Source organism: Equus caballus, chromosome 6 (genome assembly GCF_041296265.1).
Source record: "Equus caballus isolate H_3958 breed thoroughbred chromosome 6, TB-T2T, whole genome shotgun sequence".
In the NCBI taxonomy this organism is placed as follows: domain Eukaryota; kingdom Metazoa; phylum Chordata; class Mammalia; order Perissodactyla; family Equidae; genus Equus; species Equus caballus.
In genome coordinates this window covers 48,070,717-48,090,455 of record NC_091689.1, presented here as the reverse complement: position 1 = coordinate 48,090,455, position 19,739 = coordinate 48,070,717, and the positions used below count along the sequence as shown (strand labels likewise).

Below are 19,739 nucleotides of genomic sequence, written 5' to 3'. Positions count from 1 at the left end.
TCTCCCTGTTTTCACTCTTAGTTCCTTTCAGTCTGTTCTCAGCTCTCATGGCCCCTCTCCTATTCTTCACAATTTCTTTAAGACAGCTGATAGTAATTTCATAAAAATAAATGCTAATTCTTTTACTACATTGTGGTAGTCCTAGAAGTTTGAAACACACCAAGTTTAAATATTGTTTTCTCATCGTAGAAAAAGTGAGGTATATATATGTCAAAAAGGCAAACAGTAAAAACATTTATAAAAGTATAAGGTAAATCTCTCTTCCACCCCGAACTCCAGTCTCCTAAATGCCTCTTCAGAGTAACTATGATTATCAGTTTCTTTTATGTATTTCCACATGTTTGTAAGTGTTATATAAACATATATACATATATAACCCACAATTCTTTACACCTTTGCCTGCATAGTCTTAAACATCTTACATTTTTTATTTAACAATATATTCTAGAAAATGTTTCATACTTTGTTCCTTATAAGCAACTAGTGTTTCATTGTGTTGGTGTATCACAATTTGAAATAACCTTCAAATGACAAAATATTTCCCCTATGTAATGCAAATCAACAAAATAATGGCTGTGAAACAAACTGCGAGAGCAATTCCAGTTTAGATCAGAAAAGGAAGACAGAGTTCCAAGAAGATTTCTTTTCCCCATGAAAATACAGGACTAATAGAATGTATTTAAATGCATAGAAAGGTGACATACAACTCCGGAGAGTTAAGGAATGAATTATTAATTAGTGCATAGAAAACTAGATAAATATGAAAAATGATGCCAATGTTAGCTACATGAAAAGAAAAACATGTTTAAGAAAGTATACGTAATCATGATACAGTATGTGATTCAACAGTGAATATTTACATATTCATAAAAATGTAAATGAATATTGTTTTAATAATAAATTATTATATTGTGATATCAGAAGGATGGGAATTTTGTGTGCATGTGCGTGTATGAGAGAGAGAGGGAGATTCTTGTTTCACTTCATTTCACGTGGAGAAATTATGAAATTATCTAAAATTGAAGAAAACCAAAGCATTAGAGTTTAAACTATATTTAGAAACTACTGGATAGAAATAGAAACCATACTATTTAGAAACATGGAACTCAACAGAAGATAAAACATCTGAAGAGTTGAATATGTTTGCCTCTTGGACATGGGAATTGAGAGTCAGCAGAAAACAGCTATTTTTAATTATAATCCTCATAGGAGAATTTGGTTTTTTAAGAAATGTACATGTATGTACATAGTATGCATATTTATTGATGTAATGAATCATATTCACATTTAAAAAGAGTTGCTTAAACATTGTTTAATAAAATCAGTAAACCATTTAGTGTAAGACATTTCCCAAATAAGAAATAGGAATTTTCTACAGAGGGTCTACTCCAAACCTATAGCAAGCATTATACTTCATAGTAAACCATCAGAAGCATTTCCTTTAAAGTCAAGAACAAAACAAGGATGCCCACTAATGCAGCTTCTGTGTAACGATATATTGGTAGTATTAGCTAGCTTAGTAGGATCAGAAAAACTGGAAAGGGAAAAAACACAACTATCATTATTTGCAGACCAGAATTTTCCAAAAGAAATAAAATGCAAGTAACAAATATGAACTAAATATGCTTAAATTTTCCAGTAGCTACATCAAAAAAGTAAAAATAAATTATTATTGTAATAATTTATTTTATTTAAACCAATATATCAAAAATATTACCACTTTAACATGTAATCAATATAAAATTATTAGTGACATATTTCACTTTTTTTTTTTCCAAATAAAGTCCTCGAAAATCTGGTGTGTATTTATTTTACGGTTCCCAGCATATTTCAACTAAGACTAGAGTTTAATGTGCAGTAGCTATGGTACTGGATAGCTCAGTATACAGACAATATAATTCTCTACATAGAAAATGTAAGGGAATCTACAGACAAAGTGTTAAAAAAATTATATTTTAAAACAGTTTCAACTGATAATTTACTTCTTAAACAACAATTTTCCAGATAAATAATTTAGGTTCCAGTGATCTTTACTCTAACCACTAAACTCTTAGCAACTGTTTCTTTTCTTGCCAAACTTTGAAGACCAAGTCAATTGTATAACTTAAATGATAAATATATGGTGAAATAATATGCATTAATATTTTCAGGTCTTTTAATATTGAAATAAAACTTAATCAAACTATAGCCACCTGCAGGCAAACAACGATGAACAAAAAAATCTTTATATCTTTCAGTGTTTCTTCATTGATGCCGATGATTTGAAAAAAAGGAGTTAGAAAGTTAAAGATATATTTATTGGATTACTTTTAGGTTGAACGACTTTTGTTTTAAAGATATATTGACTTCAAAACCACAGATTGTCTCTATGTCTAAGGGAAATCAACATTTGTCAGGAATGCTAATATATTTACTTGTTTTTTTGAATTTTCCCATTCAGTGATTACACATTAAATCCAAGGTATGAATTTTGAGTCTCTTTATGGTGCTGTCTGCAAGAAACATGGTTATCAAAGCTGCCATATTATTTGCATATGTTGGCTAATCTTATCAGTCTTGATAGAATATTACACAATAAATGAATAGGCTTGAGACAGGAACGCGTCAAGCTGAATATTCCTTAGAATAATTTGACTATTGGACTCTGGATCTAGCAGAGCAATAGATACACATTCAGGTGAGATCCAGTTAGTCAAAGGTAGAGACTAGAGAGAAAAGGGAGTTTCTGGGTTGAGTGGACTGGATGACAGTCTGTTTGGAGCTGAAAGTTAGCATGGCCTTTCCCTAAGAAGGTGCAATAAAGGCCTTTGGCAAGAAAATCCACACTAGTCTTTCAAGCAGAAATAAGTTTCATTGCTTGAGGAAGTTTCTTACTCATTACACAGAAGAACGTAGGATATATGCTTGGGCAGGGGATAAAAACAGTGTGAAATCAAGAAAAGAAGACAGATTTTTCAGGAACTAGAAAGAAGACGCATTGACACAGAACCTGAATTCAGGCAATTGTTCAAAGGCATTCTCCAAAATCTTCTTCTTTGTCGGACTCTGTACTTGTTCTATGTCCCTGTATTTTCATATAAATACTCAGAAATGAAGCAAACGTACCAAAAAGAGCATTTTTTCTTCTAGCATTTTCTAGAGAATTTCCTAGTAAATTCTGAGAAGAAGTCCTGAGACTAATATAGAGAAAAATGCACTTCAGTTAGTATAATGAATTATAACATTCAAAGCTACTATTTTTATTTCTATCAAAGTAACAAACACTTTTGAAGCCCTTATGAAGTGCAGTGGACACTTTTATCATGTTGGAGTTGAGGCTGTGTTCATCCCTTGTTCCTCCTCATTTATACATTTAAGTTGTGCTTTCTGTTCTTAGAGGTTTTTCTTTGTTCAAGTATTTATTTCCGGCATTTCGCAAATCCGAAAATGACGGAAGAGACAGGCCACATCATTCCAGTTTTGCCTTGGGTTTGAAGAGTCTCTTATGGTGACACAGTCCTCCACTGTAGCTAAGTTGTTGGGCTCCCCTATATCCCAGAAGCTGAAAGAGAGCAATGTGAGAGATTTTAAATCTCAGCTACAGGAGATAAAGTGACCCAACATGCTAGGCAAATTACATTTGTATTATTTAACTTCACAACAATTTTGTGAGGTCGGTATTGTAATCTCCATTTTATTAGTGGAAGAAAGGAATCTCAGAAAAACTCAACCATTTGTGTAAGTCTTAGAGTTTATGAGTAGTGAAGCTGAAATGGATATTTCTGACTTTCTATTTTGTTGTGCTCCCTCATGGCATTAGACTCAGTCTGAGAAGTTATAGGAAAGATTGACATCCTGATGGATTTGTTTCTTTTTCACTCATATCCTGTATCATGTTTGGTTCCCTGTAGTCTACATAGAGTTTGTATTACTTAGGTGCATACTTCAGTGCTGTTACAGTGCTATAGTGAGGCAACTTTCTAAAGTATCAGAGCGTCTGGGCTATACTCTTAGAACTGATTTAACCTCCTTGACCTTTAGTTTCCTCTAATGCTAACTGAAAATTAATAATATCGGTGTAGCTCAGAGGTGTAATTAAGATAAAATGGAATAATGAATGAGATAAAAGCTTGAAAACTCCAAAATGCTGTGCTCTAATGATGTAAGGCCATTATTAAGGAGGAAAGAGACATTATCAAGGAGGTTCCTGCTTTCACTCCATAAGAATCTGTTGTCTTTCCCAAATCACTATTTTTGTCTCACTTACTACAGCATGAGGGCATAAGACTCTGAATTTCACTCTTTGCTGCATTTCCAATGAGTCTTAAATTCTAATCGTCTCATCTTCATCTGTTATTTCCCCTTTATTCTTGAGATAGTCTTAGGAAATGAGAGCCATGGATCCTCATTCTTTCCTTTTCTCCCTTCTTGCATCTAATATCATCAAGGACAGACCTGAATATATCTCACGGAACAGAAGGAGGTTCTGAGAACTCCCATCAACAATGGTCTAACTTTAGGATTTGGGATAGTGCTATAATTCTCCTACAAAAAGAAAAATTACCTCAGAGACTTTGTTAAAGGTGTGCCATCAACCCATTGCCAATCACCTTCTGTCACCTGGTCTGTCAGTCCAATATAAAACTCTTTCTCTCTAGGTTTTGCATGGAAAAGGAATTCCTATGGAAGATACGTGAACAAAAAAATAGGAGATCAATTATTTAAATTCTGAACAAATGTTGAAGGTAATTGTTATTTAAAAAGATAAGTAGAATATGGACTAAAAATGATAGATAAAGGCCCTGAAATTGTAAGATTATGGAGGATTATCCCCTGATTTTTTTATTGGGATATAAATATATATAACATAAAATTAAACCAACAGAAAGGAACCGTCAACAGAGAAGGAGGTTCTCAATAACGCATTCAAAATTTATCTACTGTTATTTGTAGCAAAATCTACTGTATATATCTAGCACAAAACAGTATTAATCACAGCTTAAAGATAATGGACAATATTTGCTTTCCCTCATTCATATGATATGTTCAGAAACATAATGGTCATTCTAAAATCAACTCCTAACCCTTTTTTTCCTGCCTTACTAATAAAGGAACTGAACATGGAAATTCCTTTTTTCTAAGACTCTTCTAGTAAAGGAAATAAATTAGAGTAGCTATTGACTTACAGAAATAGTAGAAACAGCATGTATTTCAGTACCTTCATTTAACAAGTAGTAATGTGGGCCAAACACTGTACACATGTATGGAAAAAGGGATAGATCCTGTGAAGAATGTCACATTGATGCTGGAGGAGGCTTTACTCCAACTACCTGCTCCTGCTGGGTGTTGATAACCACCAGATGGGCTCCCATGTATGAGCAGTTTTTTAAACTTGCTGTCCAGGTCATGGTGTTACTAGAAAAGAAGTAGCAGCTAGATTGAAAATGTACCCAATTCAACGGACAGCAATTCTTGACGGAACCTAGGGGAAGAGAATTTTCTGTGAGTATCCCCTACGAACTGAGTAAGAAAACAGAAACCTTCATCTGGCCCATAAAGTCCATCAATTATAGTCAGAAGCCTTGGAACATCTTCATCATGTCCCACATGTTACTATCTAAGACTTTAGGTAATTTCTATGTCAGTAAACACAAACAGCAATTTTCTTGTCTTTTGAGACATAATCCTTATTTTCTAGAAGTCAGTGCCAGTCAATGCAACCATATATACAATCTATCTCAGTAATGCTATTGATATAGAACCATATTATCTGTTCGTAGACTTCCAAGGTCAGAGAAGGTTATGTATTTTATCTGAGTGACCTCTAAGCAACCATCTCTCATGTTGCCCAAACAATGACCCTCAACAAAATCTCCAAACTGGTTGTGCAGGTGAGCTAAATTTCTTAGAATTACAGACTTTTAAGTTTATTAAAAATAAATAGTCCAATCTCTCTCAATTTAATAGTGAGGAAATCATAGCCCAGAGAAAATAGTCATTTTCTAGTGTCATGTAGCATTTTGCTAAGACTTGAAACAGTACTGTCTGTAAGAGTATAGGAAGTATATTTGTGAGGTATTTCCCAATTCCCTACTCTACACAATGTTTTTCTCTTTCACCTCTTTTTGGCAGCAGGCAATGAATTAAATAAAAAAGACGTGCTCCTGGGGATAAACTTCCATTTCTAGATTCACTATTCAGACATATACCTCAAATTTATTCTAAAAGTTTGCTATAATGTCCCCAAGATATCCTGCCCCAAGGCTAGTTGCATTTCCAAAGTTTCTATTCCTGTCCTCTTACCAACTTCTCATCATTCTTTTACAGCACAGGCAAGATTTTACATTTTATTTTTGAAAAACAGGACCTAATAAAACTGTTTTACTTATCCAAAAATCAATCCAGAAGCCAGGTATGTAAATTTTGATGTTCAAATTTGAAGACTATTATACCTGGTCCTTCATTACGGCAGGAGAGCTCCATGAAATCCTCCTGTGGCTGGAACTTTTTCTCACCACAGATTTGAAAGATGTGATATGTCACTGTAAGGAAAGGGGCACAGTTAATGTTCATTACTCTTTTGATAAAAAATAAATTTTATCGTTTTTGTACTTATAACAAAAGTGCCAATCATTATCATAATATTTTCTTACTATTACATTTCCTTTTGCGTGGATTTACTGAGATTTATTTACTCAAAGAAAGAAGAGGGAATTCACATTTCATGGTTTTCCTGATTTGTGAGGATGAATTTACTTTATTTTCAGGCCCAAAGGCCCAAAGAAAACAAATGTATTTGTACTCTCTCTTATGCCAAGTCTAGCTCTTTCTACTCTGCCTTCCAAAAAGTGATTTGTCATGTCTCTCTGGCTAGGACCTGTGAAAGATGACATGAGTGGAGCCATATCAAAACAGAGCCAGAGCAGACATTTTAGAGGGATTGCCTTGAACGTTTTGTTTTCTTTATCTTCCAAACTGGACCAAACCACCAAGATTCCGAGAAGCCAGTGAGGACAAAAATATCATGTTTGTAATTATTGATGAAGCCGGACTTTTCTGATGACTGAATAGCTAACTCAACTAATGAAGTACAAGTCTAGCCTTATCTCATCTAGCACCAATGAACTCTTCTTTAATACAACTTACCTCATCTTCCTCCCTTTTTCCCCCATAAAAACCCTGAACCCTTCTTCTGTTATTGGGACACTATTTGGGTTTATACCTGAATCTGTCCTCCTTGGATTGCAATTCTTTGATCTCAAATAAACCCTTTGCCTCTTAAACTGATTTCTATTTTTTTTTAAAGATTTTATTATTTTTCCTTTTTCTCCCCAAAGCCCCCCAGTGCATAGTTGTCTATTCTTCGCTGTGGGTCCCTCTAGCTGTGGCATGTGGGACGCTGCCTCAGCGCGGTTCAGTGAGCAGTGCCATGTCCGCGCCCAGGACTCGAACCAACGAAACACTGGGCCGCCTGCAGCGGAGCGCGCGAACTTAACCACTCGGCCACGGGGCCAGCCCCAAACTGATTTCTATTTTTGAAGGTTGACAGACCTCATAAAAAGGGTTACACATAATGTTAAGGACACAACAGGAGAGGACTCAAGGTCACAAAGGAGATGAAAAACGTCTGTCATGAAAGACATGTCAGAGATCACTGAAATTTGACAACAGTTTTGTACTAGTTGGGGTTTCTGGTTTGAGGAATAACCTGGAGATACATAGGGAAAAAGTGGAATAGAAATACCCTTTTTGGGAGAAGAGAATCCACAGCAGCAAGGAAAAATTTAATCCTAATATTCGCCAGGGAGATTGAATTTGACCTTGAGGACTCACCAACACATTTGGTGATAAAACAAGCACTGAGTAGTAGCATGGAGACCCCAGCAACAGTCCATAAGAACACTTGGGAAGAGAAGCACTCTTTCTCTGTGGAAAGAAAGACATAAACATGGCCAATCTTTCTTAAGCAAGATACATAAGAGATATGAAATTCTTATTCAAGCTCATTTCCTTCTATTTGCATTGTCTATATTAAGTAATTCTCAAACTTCAGCATGCATCAGAATCATTTAGAGGGCTTGTTAAAACACAGATTATGGGGCCTCACCCAGAGAGTTGGTATGAAACCAAGTTCCCAGTTGCTGCTGATCTGGGGACCACACTTTTAGAACCACTAGAGTAATCCGTTACTAATCTTATCACTCTGACTAATGAACTCAGACAGATACGCCATTTTCCCTTTCTAAGTCATCCAGTTAAAGAAATACTTTCATACTTTCTAAGATTTTGTTTCTCTTTCTGTTTCTCTTTCTCTCTCCTTTTCTCCCCTCACCATCTCTGTTTCTCTTGTCTCTCTCCTGCTCTCCTCCTTTCAGTGTCTCATTTTCCAAGCCCTTTGTAAATCAATTAGAAGAAACACTGACAATCACCTAGTAGCTTCTCTCCTCGTCCCTCCCCATACATGTGTAACAGACAAGGAAAGTGAGTCCCTAAGAAGTGAAGTGACTTGCCCAGGGGGGCACAGTGAACTACAGAAGGGCTAGAAACAGCACTCTGGTAGCTCTCCCTGAACTCCATCTCCAGTAATTTTTCCAGTATAACATATAGTCTTGTAACTGTTCTCTTTTAGTTTTCTTTCTTTCATTCCCTGCATCTCTTATTTTACTTTACTAGTTACTTCTCTATTGTCCTGTCCCTCAACATATTTATCATCCCTTTCCAAAAAAAATCTAAGAAAGAAAAGAGAGAGCTGCAAATTGTACCTGTGCATTGTGATGCAGATGATTTGGATGAATTCATTCTTTCTCTCTGTCTCTCTTCCTCTCTCTCTCTCTCTCTCTCTCTCTCTCCTTCTCTCCTCAATTTCTGAGTCCAGGAGCGTTTTGTTGGTAAGATTCAAGGAAAATGAATCTTGAGGGTTGAACACTTCATCTGTATTTTAGGAAGTTCAACCTTAAGACATAAAAATATTAACATTTTCTGTGGCTGTGTATTTGAGTCGCAATTTCCTTTCTTGCATAAGGAGGACAAGGGAGTTTACTGGGCAACAAAGCAGTCTCCACTCCAGGAAGCAATGAAATGGGGAAGTGATGAAATGTTAAGTATCAACAGAAATAGACTGACTGTGGGGAAATGCGATGGGCTTAAGACCTATTGTTTTATTTTGGTGGATAAAATGCCTCTTCTTTCTTCCAGACCTAAATCACCCCTCGATTTTTCCTCAACACTTCTGGAGCCCACCTCTGCACTCTCAGTTTCACTTTGGATCTTCACTACCATATATTCGTTAACTGAAAAGGAGACAAACTCCAAATTCTCCACGACACTTAGCACAGGGCTGGGTATATAGTGTGTGTATTTATACTTTAGCAACATGAATTTCTTTGCATCTTTTACGTTTTTTCTTCCTCCTTCATTTGCAGCTCTTGAACATTCTAGTATTGTGGAATGATATCCCTTTTATAAAAGTGCTGACTACTAGACTATTTTACAGGTCCACCTTAGTTGAACAGCCTCATGTAGTATGACTTTTAAAACTCAGCTCAATACCTTACATCATAATACAACTCCTGAAGCCTCAGAGGCTTCTATTGTTCTGAGTTATTTGGGCATTTTTGTTTTATATTGTAGTCTACATTAGGAGAAATGAATTTGAATTTCAGAAGAAGAAATTTCAATGAGGCGTTAGAATATAATGCTTCCCAATCAAAACTACGAGATATCACCTCATGCCTGTCAGAATGGCTATTATTGAAAAGCAAGAAATAACAAGAGTTGGCAAGGATGTGGAGAAAAGGAACCCTTGTAAACTGCTGGTAGGAATGTAAATTGGTGCAGACACCATGGAAAACAGTATGGAGATTTCTCAAAAAATTAAAAGTAAAACTACCATATGATCCACTATTCCATTTCTGGGTATTTATCCAGAGAACATGAAAACACTAATTTGAAAAGATAATATGCACCTGTCTGTTCATTTCAGCATTACTCACAATAGCCAAGACTTGGAAACAACCCAAGTGTCCAACAGTGGATGAATGGATAAAGAAAATGTGGTGTGTATATATATATATATATATATATATATATATATACACATACACACATACATGCACACACACACAATGGAATACTACTCAGCCATAAAAAGATGAAATCTTGCCATTTGTGACAACATGGATGGACCTCGAGTGTATTATGTGAAGTGAAATGTCAGACAGAGAAAATTACTGTATGACTTCAGTCATATGTAGAAGATAAACAAAAAAATAAATACATAAATACAGAGACCAGATTGGTGGTTACCAGAAGGGAAAGGGATGGGGAGTAGGTGAAAGGGGCACAAGTGTATGGTGATGAGTGGCAACTAGACTTTTGGTAGAGAACACAGTGCAGTCTATATAGAAGTTGAAATATAATGATGTACACCTGAAATTTACATAATGTTGTAAACCAACGTGACCTCAGTAAGAAAAACAACTTAAAAAGAAAGAATATAATGCTTCTTTGGAAGATTAGTTAGATATAGTAATGTTCCATCTCCTTCCTTAAAAATCCTTAAGAATAAGTTCAAACTGGTCTCAGTTGATTTAAAGTCACAAGTGTCAGGAGGCATTAGTAACATATGTATATGACCTGGTAATTCCCATACCCAATGACTCATAGACTTTCATGTGTTAGGAAATATTCATGTTCTCCAAGGGACTTTTCACTGTTTCAATATGTCAGTCAACTTCGTCTGCATTTTCCGTTTTACAGTTATATAGATTTATTAAAGAATGTCTAAAAATTATACATGTACATATTATAAAATATGCACATATTTAATATGCATATTACCAGCAAATTGCTTTTGGCCAGTAAAACAGAAATTATCTTGTGGAGAAATTATATGAATTATTAAATGATAAAGCATAATGACTACAGTCAATTATTTATTAATTATGACCAATCAAAATAATCAACATTAACAATAATACATACATAATTATAAATAATTATACATATGCAATTAGTGAGATATTAATAATTAGTAAATTAATACTATTTACCAGCCAAAAAATATATATTGTTTTATCCTTTATATCACTTTTTCCCAAATTATAAAAGTAATATTTTTATGGTTAATGGTAGGAGAAGAATATGACAATTAATAAACCTCCCGTCTATCCTCAGTGCACTCTTCTTGAGTCAACCACACTTAATGATTCCTTATATATAATTTGAGACATTTTTAAACTTATATAAGTGCAGCTTGTATAATATATTGTTTATTCATTTTTATGTAAATAACATTACATCATTTATACTTTTATGTTTTGAAAATTACCTTACATCACACATTAAACACATTAAATTACACCAATGTGTTTGGACATCTATCTCCTTAATTCTTTTCTTTTTATGCTTATCCTAGCATTTCTAGTCTTCTTTTTATTGAGATAACATTGGTTTATAATACTATATAAATTTCAAGTATACATCATTTTATTTTGATTTCTGTGTAGACTATATGATATGCATGACGCAAAGACTAATTAACATCCATCACCATACAAGTGTGCCCTTTTATTCCTTTCACTCTCCCTCCTTCCCCTCTGGTAACCACCAATCTAATCTCTATATCAATGTGTGTGTTTGTTGTTGTTTTTATCTTCCACTTATAAGTGAACTAATATGGTATTTGGCTTTGTCTGTCTGACTTATTTTGCTTAGCTTAATACCATCAAGATCCATCCATGTTGTCACAAATGGCAAAATTTCATCTTTTTTTATGGCTAGGCAGTATTACATTGTATATATATACAACATCCTCTTTATCCATTCATCCGTGGATGTGCACTTAGATTGTTTCCAAGTCTTGCCTATTGGTGAAAAATGCTGCAGTGAACATGAAGCAAATATCTTTTGATGTGGTGTTTTCATGTTCTTTAAATAAATACCTGGCAGTGGAATAGCTGGATCATATGGTAGTTCTAGTCTTAACTTTTTGAGGAATCTCCATACTAGTTTCCATAGTGGCTGTACGAGTTCGCTTTCCCACCAGCAGTGTATGAGTCTTCCCTTTTCTCCACATCCTCTCCAACATTTGTTGTTTTTTTGTCTTGGTAATTATAGCCATTCTGACGTGCATGAGGTGCTATCTCATTGTAGTTTTGATTTGCATTTCCCTGATAATTACTGATGTTGAACATCTTTTCATGTGCCTGTTGGCCATCTGTATCTCTTCTTGGAAAAACGTCTGTTCAGATCCTTTGCCCAGGATCTGGCAATTTTTAAATTGGATTTTGTTGTTGTTGTTGAGTTGTACAAGTTCTTTATATATTTTGGAGATTAACCCCTTGTCAGATATACGATTTGAAAATATTTTCTCCAAGTTGGTGGGTTGTCTTTTTGTTCATTGATTGTTTCCTTGGCTGTGCAGAAGATTTTTAGTTTGATGTAGTCCCATTTGTTTATTTTTTCTTTTGTTTCACTTGCCTGGTGGGACATGGTATTCAAAAAGACTGGTAAGACCAATGTCGAAGAGCATACTGCCTATGTTTTCTTCTAGAAGTTTTATGGTTTTAGGTCTTATATTCAAGTCTTTAATCCATTTTGAGTTAGCTTTTGTGTGTGGTGTAAGATAATGGTCTACTTTCATTCTTTTGCATGTGGCTGTCCAGTTTTCCCAAAACCATTTATTGAAGAGATTTTCTTTTCTCCATTGTATGTTCTTGGTCTTCTCGTCGAAAATGAGCTGTCCACACATGTGTATGTTTATTTCTGGACTCTGGATTCTGTTCCATTGGTCTGGTTTTTTTGTGCCAATATGATGCTGTTTTGATTACTGTAGCTATGAAGTATATTTTGAAATAAGGGAGTGCAATAGCTCCAGCTTTGTTCTTTTATCTCAGGATTGGCTATTCGGGGTCTTTTGTTGCTCCTTAAAAGTTTTCATATTCTTTGTTCTATTGCCATGGAAAATGTCCTTGGGACTTTGATAGAGATTGCAATGAATCTGTGGATTGCTTTAGAAAGTATGGACATTTAAAATATGTTAATTCTTCCAATCCACGTGCATGGAATCTTTCCATTTCTTTGTGTTTTCTTCAATTTCTTTAGACAGTGTTTTATAATTTTCAGTGTAAAGGCCTTTCACATCTTTGATTAAATTAAATCCTATGTATTTTATTCTTTTTGTTGCAATCATAAATAGGATTCTATTCTTGATTTCTCTTTTTGCTATTTTGCAATTAGTGTACAGAAACACAGCTGATTTTCGTATCCTGCAACTTTACTGCATTCATTTATTATTTCTAATAGTTTTTTGGTGGATTCTTTTGGGTTTCCTATATATAAAATCATGTCATCTAAAAATGGCGACAGTTTCACTCTTTCTTTCTAATTTGGATCCCTTTTATTTCTTTTTCTTGCCTTATTGCTCTGGCTAGGACGTCCAACACTAGGTTAAATAAGAGTGGCAAAAGTAGTCATCCTTGTCTTGTTTCTGTTCTTAGAGGGATAGCTTTCAGTTTCTCACCATTGAGTATGATGTTAACTGTGGGTTTGTCATATATGGCCTTTATTGTGTTGAGGTATTTTCTTTCTATACTCATTTTATTCAGAGTTTTTATCAAATGCATGCTGTATCTTGTTGAATGCTTTCTCTGCATCAGTTGAGATGATCATGTGATTTTTATTCTTCATTTTGTTAATATGATATATCACGTTGATTGATTACAGATATTGAACTGTCCCTGCATCCTGGAATAAATCCCACTTGATCACAGCATATGATCTTTTTAATGTATTGTTGTATTCAATTTGCTAGTATTTTGTTGAGAACTTTTGTATCAATTTTCATCAGTGATATTGCCATGTGATTTTCTTTTTCTGTGCTGTTCTTGTCTGATTTTGGAATCAGGATAACGTTGACTTTGTTGAATGAGTTAGGAAGCATCCCCTCCTCTTCAATTTTTTTGGAAGAGTTTGAGAAGGATAGGTATTAAACCTTCTTTAAATGGCAGAATTCACTGGGGAAGCCACCTGGTCCTGGACTTTCGTCTTTTGAGATGTTTGTGATTACTGTTTCAATCTCCTTACTAGTGATCAAGCTATTCAGATTGTTTATTTCTTCTTGGTTCAGTTTTGGAAGGTTGTATGAGTCTCAGAATTTATCCATTTCTTCTACATTATCCTGTTTGTTGGTACAGTTTTTCATAGTATTCTCCCATAATTCTTTGTATTTCTGTGGTGCCTGTTGTAATTTCTCCTCTTTTGTTTCTGATTTTATTTATTTCAGCCATCTCTCTTTTTTCTTGGTGAGTCTAGCCAAAGTTTTCTCAATTTTGTTTATCTTTTCAAAGAACCAGCAGTTTCACCAATTTTTAAAATTTTTTGTCTCTATTTAATTTATTTCCGCTCTGATTTTTATTATTTCCTTCCTTCTACTAATTTTGGGCTTTGTTTATTCTTCATTGTTTAGTGAACTTAGGTGTATTGTCAGATTGTTTAGGTGAGATTTTTCTTGTTTCTGGGGGTAGGCCTGTATTGCTATAAACTTCCCTCTTGTAATACTTTTGCTGTATCTCACAAATTTTGGTATGTTGTATTTTTATTTTCATTTGTCACCAGGTATGTTTTGATTTCTCCTTTGATTTCTACATTGGCCCAATAGTTGTTCAGTGGCATTTTGTTTAATTTCCACATATTTGCGGCTTTTCCAGTTTTCTTATTGTAGTTCATTTTTAGTTTCATACCACTGTGGTCAGAAAAGATGATTGGTATTATTTCAGTCTTCTTAAATTTATTGAGACTTGTTTTGTAGCCCAATATGTGATTTATCATGGAGAATGTTCCACAGGCATTCAAAAAGAAAGTGCATTCTGCAGTTTTTGGATGGAATGTTCTGTACATGTCTACTAAGTTCACCTGGTGTAATATGTCATCTAAGGCCAATTGTTTCCATGGACTTGCTTGTGGGTGGGGCTAGTCCACGGGATAGGCTACCTGACCTGGCTGAACTCAACTACCTCAGGTGCTCTTGTGGGTGGGGCAATCTCCTATGCTAAAAGGCTAGAGGAAGGAATCCAATGGTGTGCCAGTGTCTGTGTCAGCACTGCTGAATTAGGTCACAATAATGGCTGCTGCCAGTGTCACAGTCCCTGGGGATGTGGGCCCAGCTACCTCCTGCCTCTCCAAGATGTGCTTCAAGCTTAGTAAGTGAGTCTCCTTTACCAATAGGCTATGCAGTTTCCTTTCTGGTGTTTTTGTGCTAGTATCTGGAACAGGTCAATCTGTGCGTAGGCCCTTTAAAAGCAGGTTTCTCTTTCTCTGACATTTGATAGTTTTTCTGGGCATATTCCCAATTGGTTTTCAAAGCCAACAAAGCCAGGTATTAAGGGATCTCTTCTTGGTTGTGCTAAATCTAAAGGCTATGATGCTTATAGTGGCATAGATTCCATGCTCAGATCCCCTCCTCCTTTGGGAAAAGATCCATTCCTTTGAGATAATTCCTCACCATGAAGTACCATGGCTAGGGTGTGGTTTTTTTCCTCAGTGGAGCTGTATTTCTGTCTCTTCCACCCATGTCTGTATTTTCCTTTGTTGTGGGGCTTCTTTTTTTCCCTAAAGATTGACACCTGAGCTAACAACTGTTCCCAATATCCCTTCCCCCCGACCTCCTTATTCTCCCTAAAGCCCCCCCCCCCCCCGGTACATAGTTATATATTCTAGTTGTGAGCGCCTCTGGTTGTGCTATGTGGGACACCACCCCAGCATGGCCCAATGAGTGGTGCCATGTCTATGCCCAGGATCCAAACCAGCAAAACCCTGGGCCACTGAAGTGGAGTGTGCAAACTTAGCCACTCAGTCGCAGGGCAGGCCCTGTGGGGTTTCTTTTTATCCAGTCTCCAGATATCTCTCAGGGGAAATTGTTCCAGGGGTAGTTGTAGATTTGTTGCATCCATGGGAGGAGGTGAGTTTAGAGTCCTATGCCACCATCTTCCAAACCCCCTATCTTCTTAATTGTATTGTTTAAAATTTTCCATAATTTATAGACCAGGCACTTCTGAAGGGCATTTAAATCGTTTCTAGTTTTTCATTCCTCTAACAAATGAAGCCATACCTTTATCCATATTTGTAGGTGCACGCTTTTTGGCTCAATGATACACGGCCAATCGTTAGGAAATCAATATTTGGCTGGAGCCTTCATCGCAGAATGACATTGTGGGATACAAAAATAAATCTAGAATTTTGTCTGAAGGCAATTTTTATTGCAATTTAATATTGAGTCCTTATTAGGCAAATGTAACACAATGACGTTACAGTATAGGAACAGTAACTGCTCAGCAGTGCAGCTGGCACATTATTCTTGTGATCACTATCCTGCAATTTGACATATGAGACAACCACTTCTTTTTCATTGTGGAAAAGTAGAGAATAAGATATTTCTGGATACTTTACTTTTCTTTAATCCCTTCTTATTCATACTCTTCAACAACAACAAAAAGTTCTCCCTGTAACAAATATGATTCTTAATGGATTTTGTTTAATAAGATTTTGGAATTTTTCTCCCTTATGCAATTTTGAAGTGGCAAAACTGGTATCCTGCTGGTCATTTGTCCCTATAAGATGTGAAAAATTCTCAAAAACACTTATAGCCTAAATGGAAATTAAATAACAAAACAATTTATTTCACTTTTAAAGATTATTATGTCTAAAAGAGGTATTCTGGAAAGATTAGAATTATGATATAATTAATTTCTACTATGCTTGTATTATTTCAAATTTTAAAATACATGTTAAGTATATTATTTAAATTTTTATGAATGATTTTATTAAAGCTATCCAGATATAGCACTCTCTTTTAATATTTGTATTTCCTATCAATTTCCTTATTTATTTTATAACTTAAAGAACTTTTTATTTTTTTCAGTTTTTGGTGAGGAAGATTGGCCTGAGCTAACATCTGTTGCCAATCTTCCTCTCTTTGCTTGAGGAAGGTTGTTGCTGAGCTAACACCTGTGCCAGTCTTCATCTATTTTTTTATGTGGGATGCCATCACAGAATGGCTTGATAAGCAGTGTGTAGGTTTGTACCCAGGGCCCAAACCAGTGGACCCTGGGCTGCCATAGTGGAGCGCTTGAACTTAACCACTATGCCACTGGGCCAACCCCATGAAATTTGTAAAATAACTACTATTTAATATTGCTTAAATAATTTTTAAAGGAAGTTCTTTTTTTGTTTTTGTTTTTTTTTTTAAAGATTTGCACCTGAGGTAACAACTGTTGCCAATCTTCATTTTTTTTTCTTTTTTCTTTCTGATTTTTCTCCACAAATCCCCCCAGTACATAGTTGTATATTTTAGCTGTGGGTCCTTCTAGTTGTGGTGCGTGGGACGTCACCTCAGCGTGGCCTGACAAGTGGTGCACGTCCGCACCCAGGATCCAAACCAGCGAAACCCCAGGCTGCCGCAGTGGAGTGTGCAAACTTAACCACTCGGCCATGGGTCTGGCCCCAGGAAGTTCTTGATATTTGACTTTGTATACAAATTTAACAGCTTTTTCAAAACCATTATTGTAGCATTTTATTTTTTTTTAAATTAAGGTAATGGCTTATAATATTATATAAATTTCAGGTGTACATCATTATATTTTGATTCCTGTGTAGATTACATCATGTTCACCACTCAAAGACTGATTACCATCCATCACCATACACATGTACCCTATCACCCATTGCATCCTCCTCCCTCCCTGCTTCCCCTCTGGTATCCCCTCTGGTACCACCAGTCTAATCTCTGTATCTATGTGCTTATTTGTTGTTTTTATCTTCTATTTATGCATGAGATCATACGGTATTTGACTTTCTCTGACTTACTTCTCTCAGCATAATACTTTCAATGTCCATCCATCTTTTCACAAATAGTGAGATTTTATCTTTTATTATGGCTGAGTAGTAATCTATTGTGTATATATGCCACATCTTCTTTACCCATTCATCCCTTGACGGGTAATTAGGTTGTTTCCAAATCTTGGCTATTGTAAATAATGCCACAGTGAGCATAGGGGTGTATATATCTTTACACATTCATATTTTCACATTTTTTGCATAAATACCTGGTAGTGGAGTAGCTGGATCATATGGTAGTTTTATTCTTAATTTTTTGAGGAATCTCCATACTGTTTTCCATGGTGACTGCACCAGTTTGCACTGCCACCAGCAGTGAACAAGGGTTCCCTTCTCTCCACACCCTCTCCAACATTTGTTGTTTCCTGTCTTGTTAATTATAGCCATTCTGGCCGGAGTGAGGTGATACCTCATTGTAGTTTTGATTTGCATTTCCCTGATAGCTAATGATCTTGAGCATCTTTTCATATGCCTGTTGGTCATCTGTATATCTTCTTTGGAGAAATCTCTGTTCAGATCTTTTGCCCATTTTCTAATTGGATTGTTGGTTTTTTTGTTGTGGAGCTGTATGAGTTCTTTGTCTATTTTGGATATTAACCCCTTAGCTGATATGTGGTTTGCCAATATCTTCTCCCAATTGTTAGGTTGTCTTTTCGTTTTGTTGATGGTTTCTTTTGCTGTGCAGAAGCTTTTTAGTTTGATGTAGTCCCATTTGTTCACTTTTTCTTTTGTTTCCCTTGCCCGGTCAGACATGGGACTTGAAAATATGCTGCTCAGACCAATGTCATAGAGCGTACTGCCTATGTTTTCTTCTAGAAGTCTCATGGTTTCGGGTCTTACATTCAAGTCTTTAATCCATTTTGAGTTGATTTTTGTGCATGGTGTAAGGGAATGGTCTACTTTCATTCTTTTGCATGTGGCTGTCCAGTTTTCCCAACACCATTTATTGAAGAGACTCGCCTTTCTCCACCGTATGCTCTTGGCTCCTTTGTCGAATATTAGCTGTCCATAAACGTGTGGGTTTACTTCTGGGCTCTCAGTTTTGTTCCATTGATCTGTGTGTCTGTTTTTGTGCCGGTACCATGCTGTTTTGGTTACTATGGCTTTGTAGTATAATTTGAAATTGGGGCTTGTGACACCTCCAGATTTGTTCCTTTTTCTCAGGAATCCTTTGGCTATTCAGGGTCTTTTGTTGTTCCATATAAATTTTAGGATTCTTTGTTCTATTTCTGTAAAAAGTGTTGTTGGAACTTTGATATGGATGGCGTTGAATCTGTAGATTGCTTTAGGAAGTGTGGACATTTTAACAATGTTAATTCTTCCAATCCAAGAGTACGGGATATCTTGGCATTTCTTTGTGTCTTCTTCAATTTCTTTCAACAATGTTTTATAGTGTTCGGTGTACAGATCTTTCACCTCCTTCGTTAAGTTTATTCCTAGGTATGTTATTCTTTTTGTTGCAATTGTAAATGGGATTGTATTCTTAATTTCTCTTTCTGCTACTTCGTTGTTAGTGTATAGAAACGCAACGGATTTTTGTACATTGATTTTGTATCCTGCAACTTGACTGTATTCCTTCATTGTTTCTAAAAGTTTTTTAGTGGACTCTTTAGGGTTTTCTAGATATAAAATCATGTCATCTGCAAAGAGTGACAGTTTCACTTCTTCTTTTCAAATGTGGATCCCTTTTATTTCTTTTTCTTGCCTGATTGCTCTGGCTAGGACTTCCAATACTATGTTAAATAAGAGTGGTGACAGTGGGCATCCTTGTCTGGTTCCTGTTCTTACAGGGATAGCTTTCAGTTTTTCTCCATTGAGAATGTTATTTTCTGTGAGTTTGTCATATATGGCCTTTATGATGTTGAGGT

The 19,739-nt window shown here is 35.6% G+C and overlaps 2 protein-coding genes across 9 annotated transcripts in view; one reads left to right on the top strand and one right to left on the bottom strand.

The window, feature by feature from the left end:
- Positions 1-1,297: 1,297 nt before the first annotated feature.
- On the bottom strand, positions 1,298-9,054 carry CLEC4E (C-type lectin domain family 4 member E). The gene is made up of 6 exons (XM_001492794.5): positions 8,742-9,054; positions 7,813-7,905; positions 6,432-6,521; positions 5,310-5,461; positions 4,544-4,659; positions 1,298-3,541 (listed from the first exon to the last, which is right to left on the bottom strand). Exons 1-6 carry the CDS (start codon positions 8,776-8,778, stop codon positions 3,391-3,393), a joined length of 639 nt encoding a protein of 212 aa, XP_001492844.4. The 5' UTR covers positions 8,779-9,054; the 3' UTR covers positions 1,298-3,390.
- Positions 9,055-14,987: 5,933 nt separating this feature from the next.
- The window catches only part of LOC100060538 (natural killer cells antigen CD94), a 41,591-nt gene continuing 36,839 nt past the window's right edge, over positions 14,988-19,739 (top strand). For 2 of the 8 annotated variants that reach the window (XR_002808627.2, XM_070271997.1), the window contains exon 1: positions 14,988-15,179. The gene's annotated coding sequence lies outside the window, so the exon portion shown is untranslated. Of the gene's footprint in view, positions 15,184-19,739 lie in introns of all 8 variants that reach the window. The other 6 variants (XR_011440245.1, XM_070271998.1, XR_002808626.2 and 3 more) reach the window with 5 other exon arrangements.

Bases quoted from the DNA above. Each gene is read 5' to 3' on its own strand.
- CLEC4E (XM_001492794.5), bottom strand. From the start codon at position 8,778: ATGAATTCATCCAAATCATCTGCATCACAATGCACAG. The intron at 6,522-7,812 runs GTGAGTCCTCAA...CTTTCCTTACAG, and splicing joins TTTTATCACCAAATGTGTTG to TGACATATCACATCTTTCAA. The intron at 5,462-6,431 runs GTATAATAGTCT...CTCTTCCCCTAG, and splicing joins CTGCCGTAATGAAGGACCAG to GTTCCGTCAAGAATTGCTGT.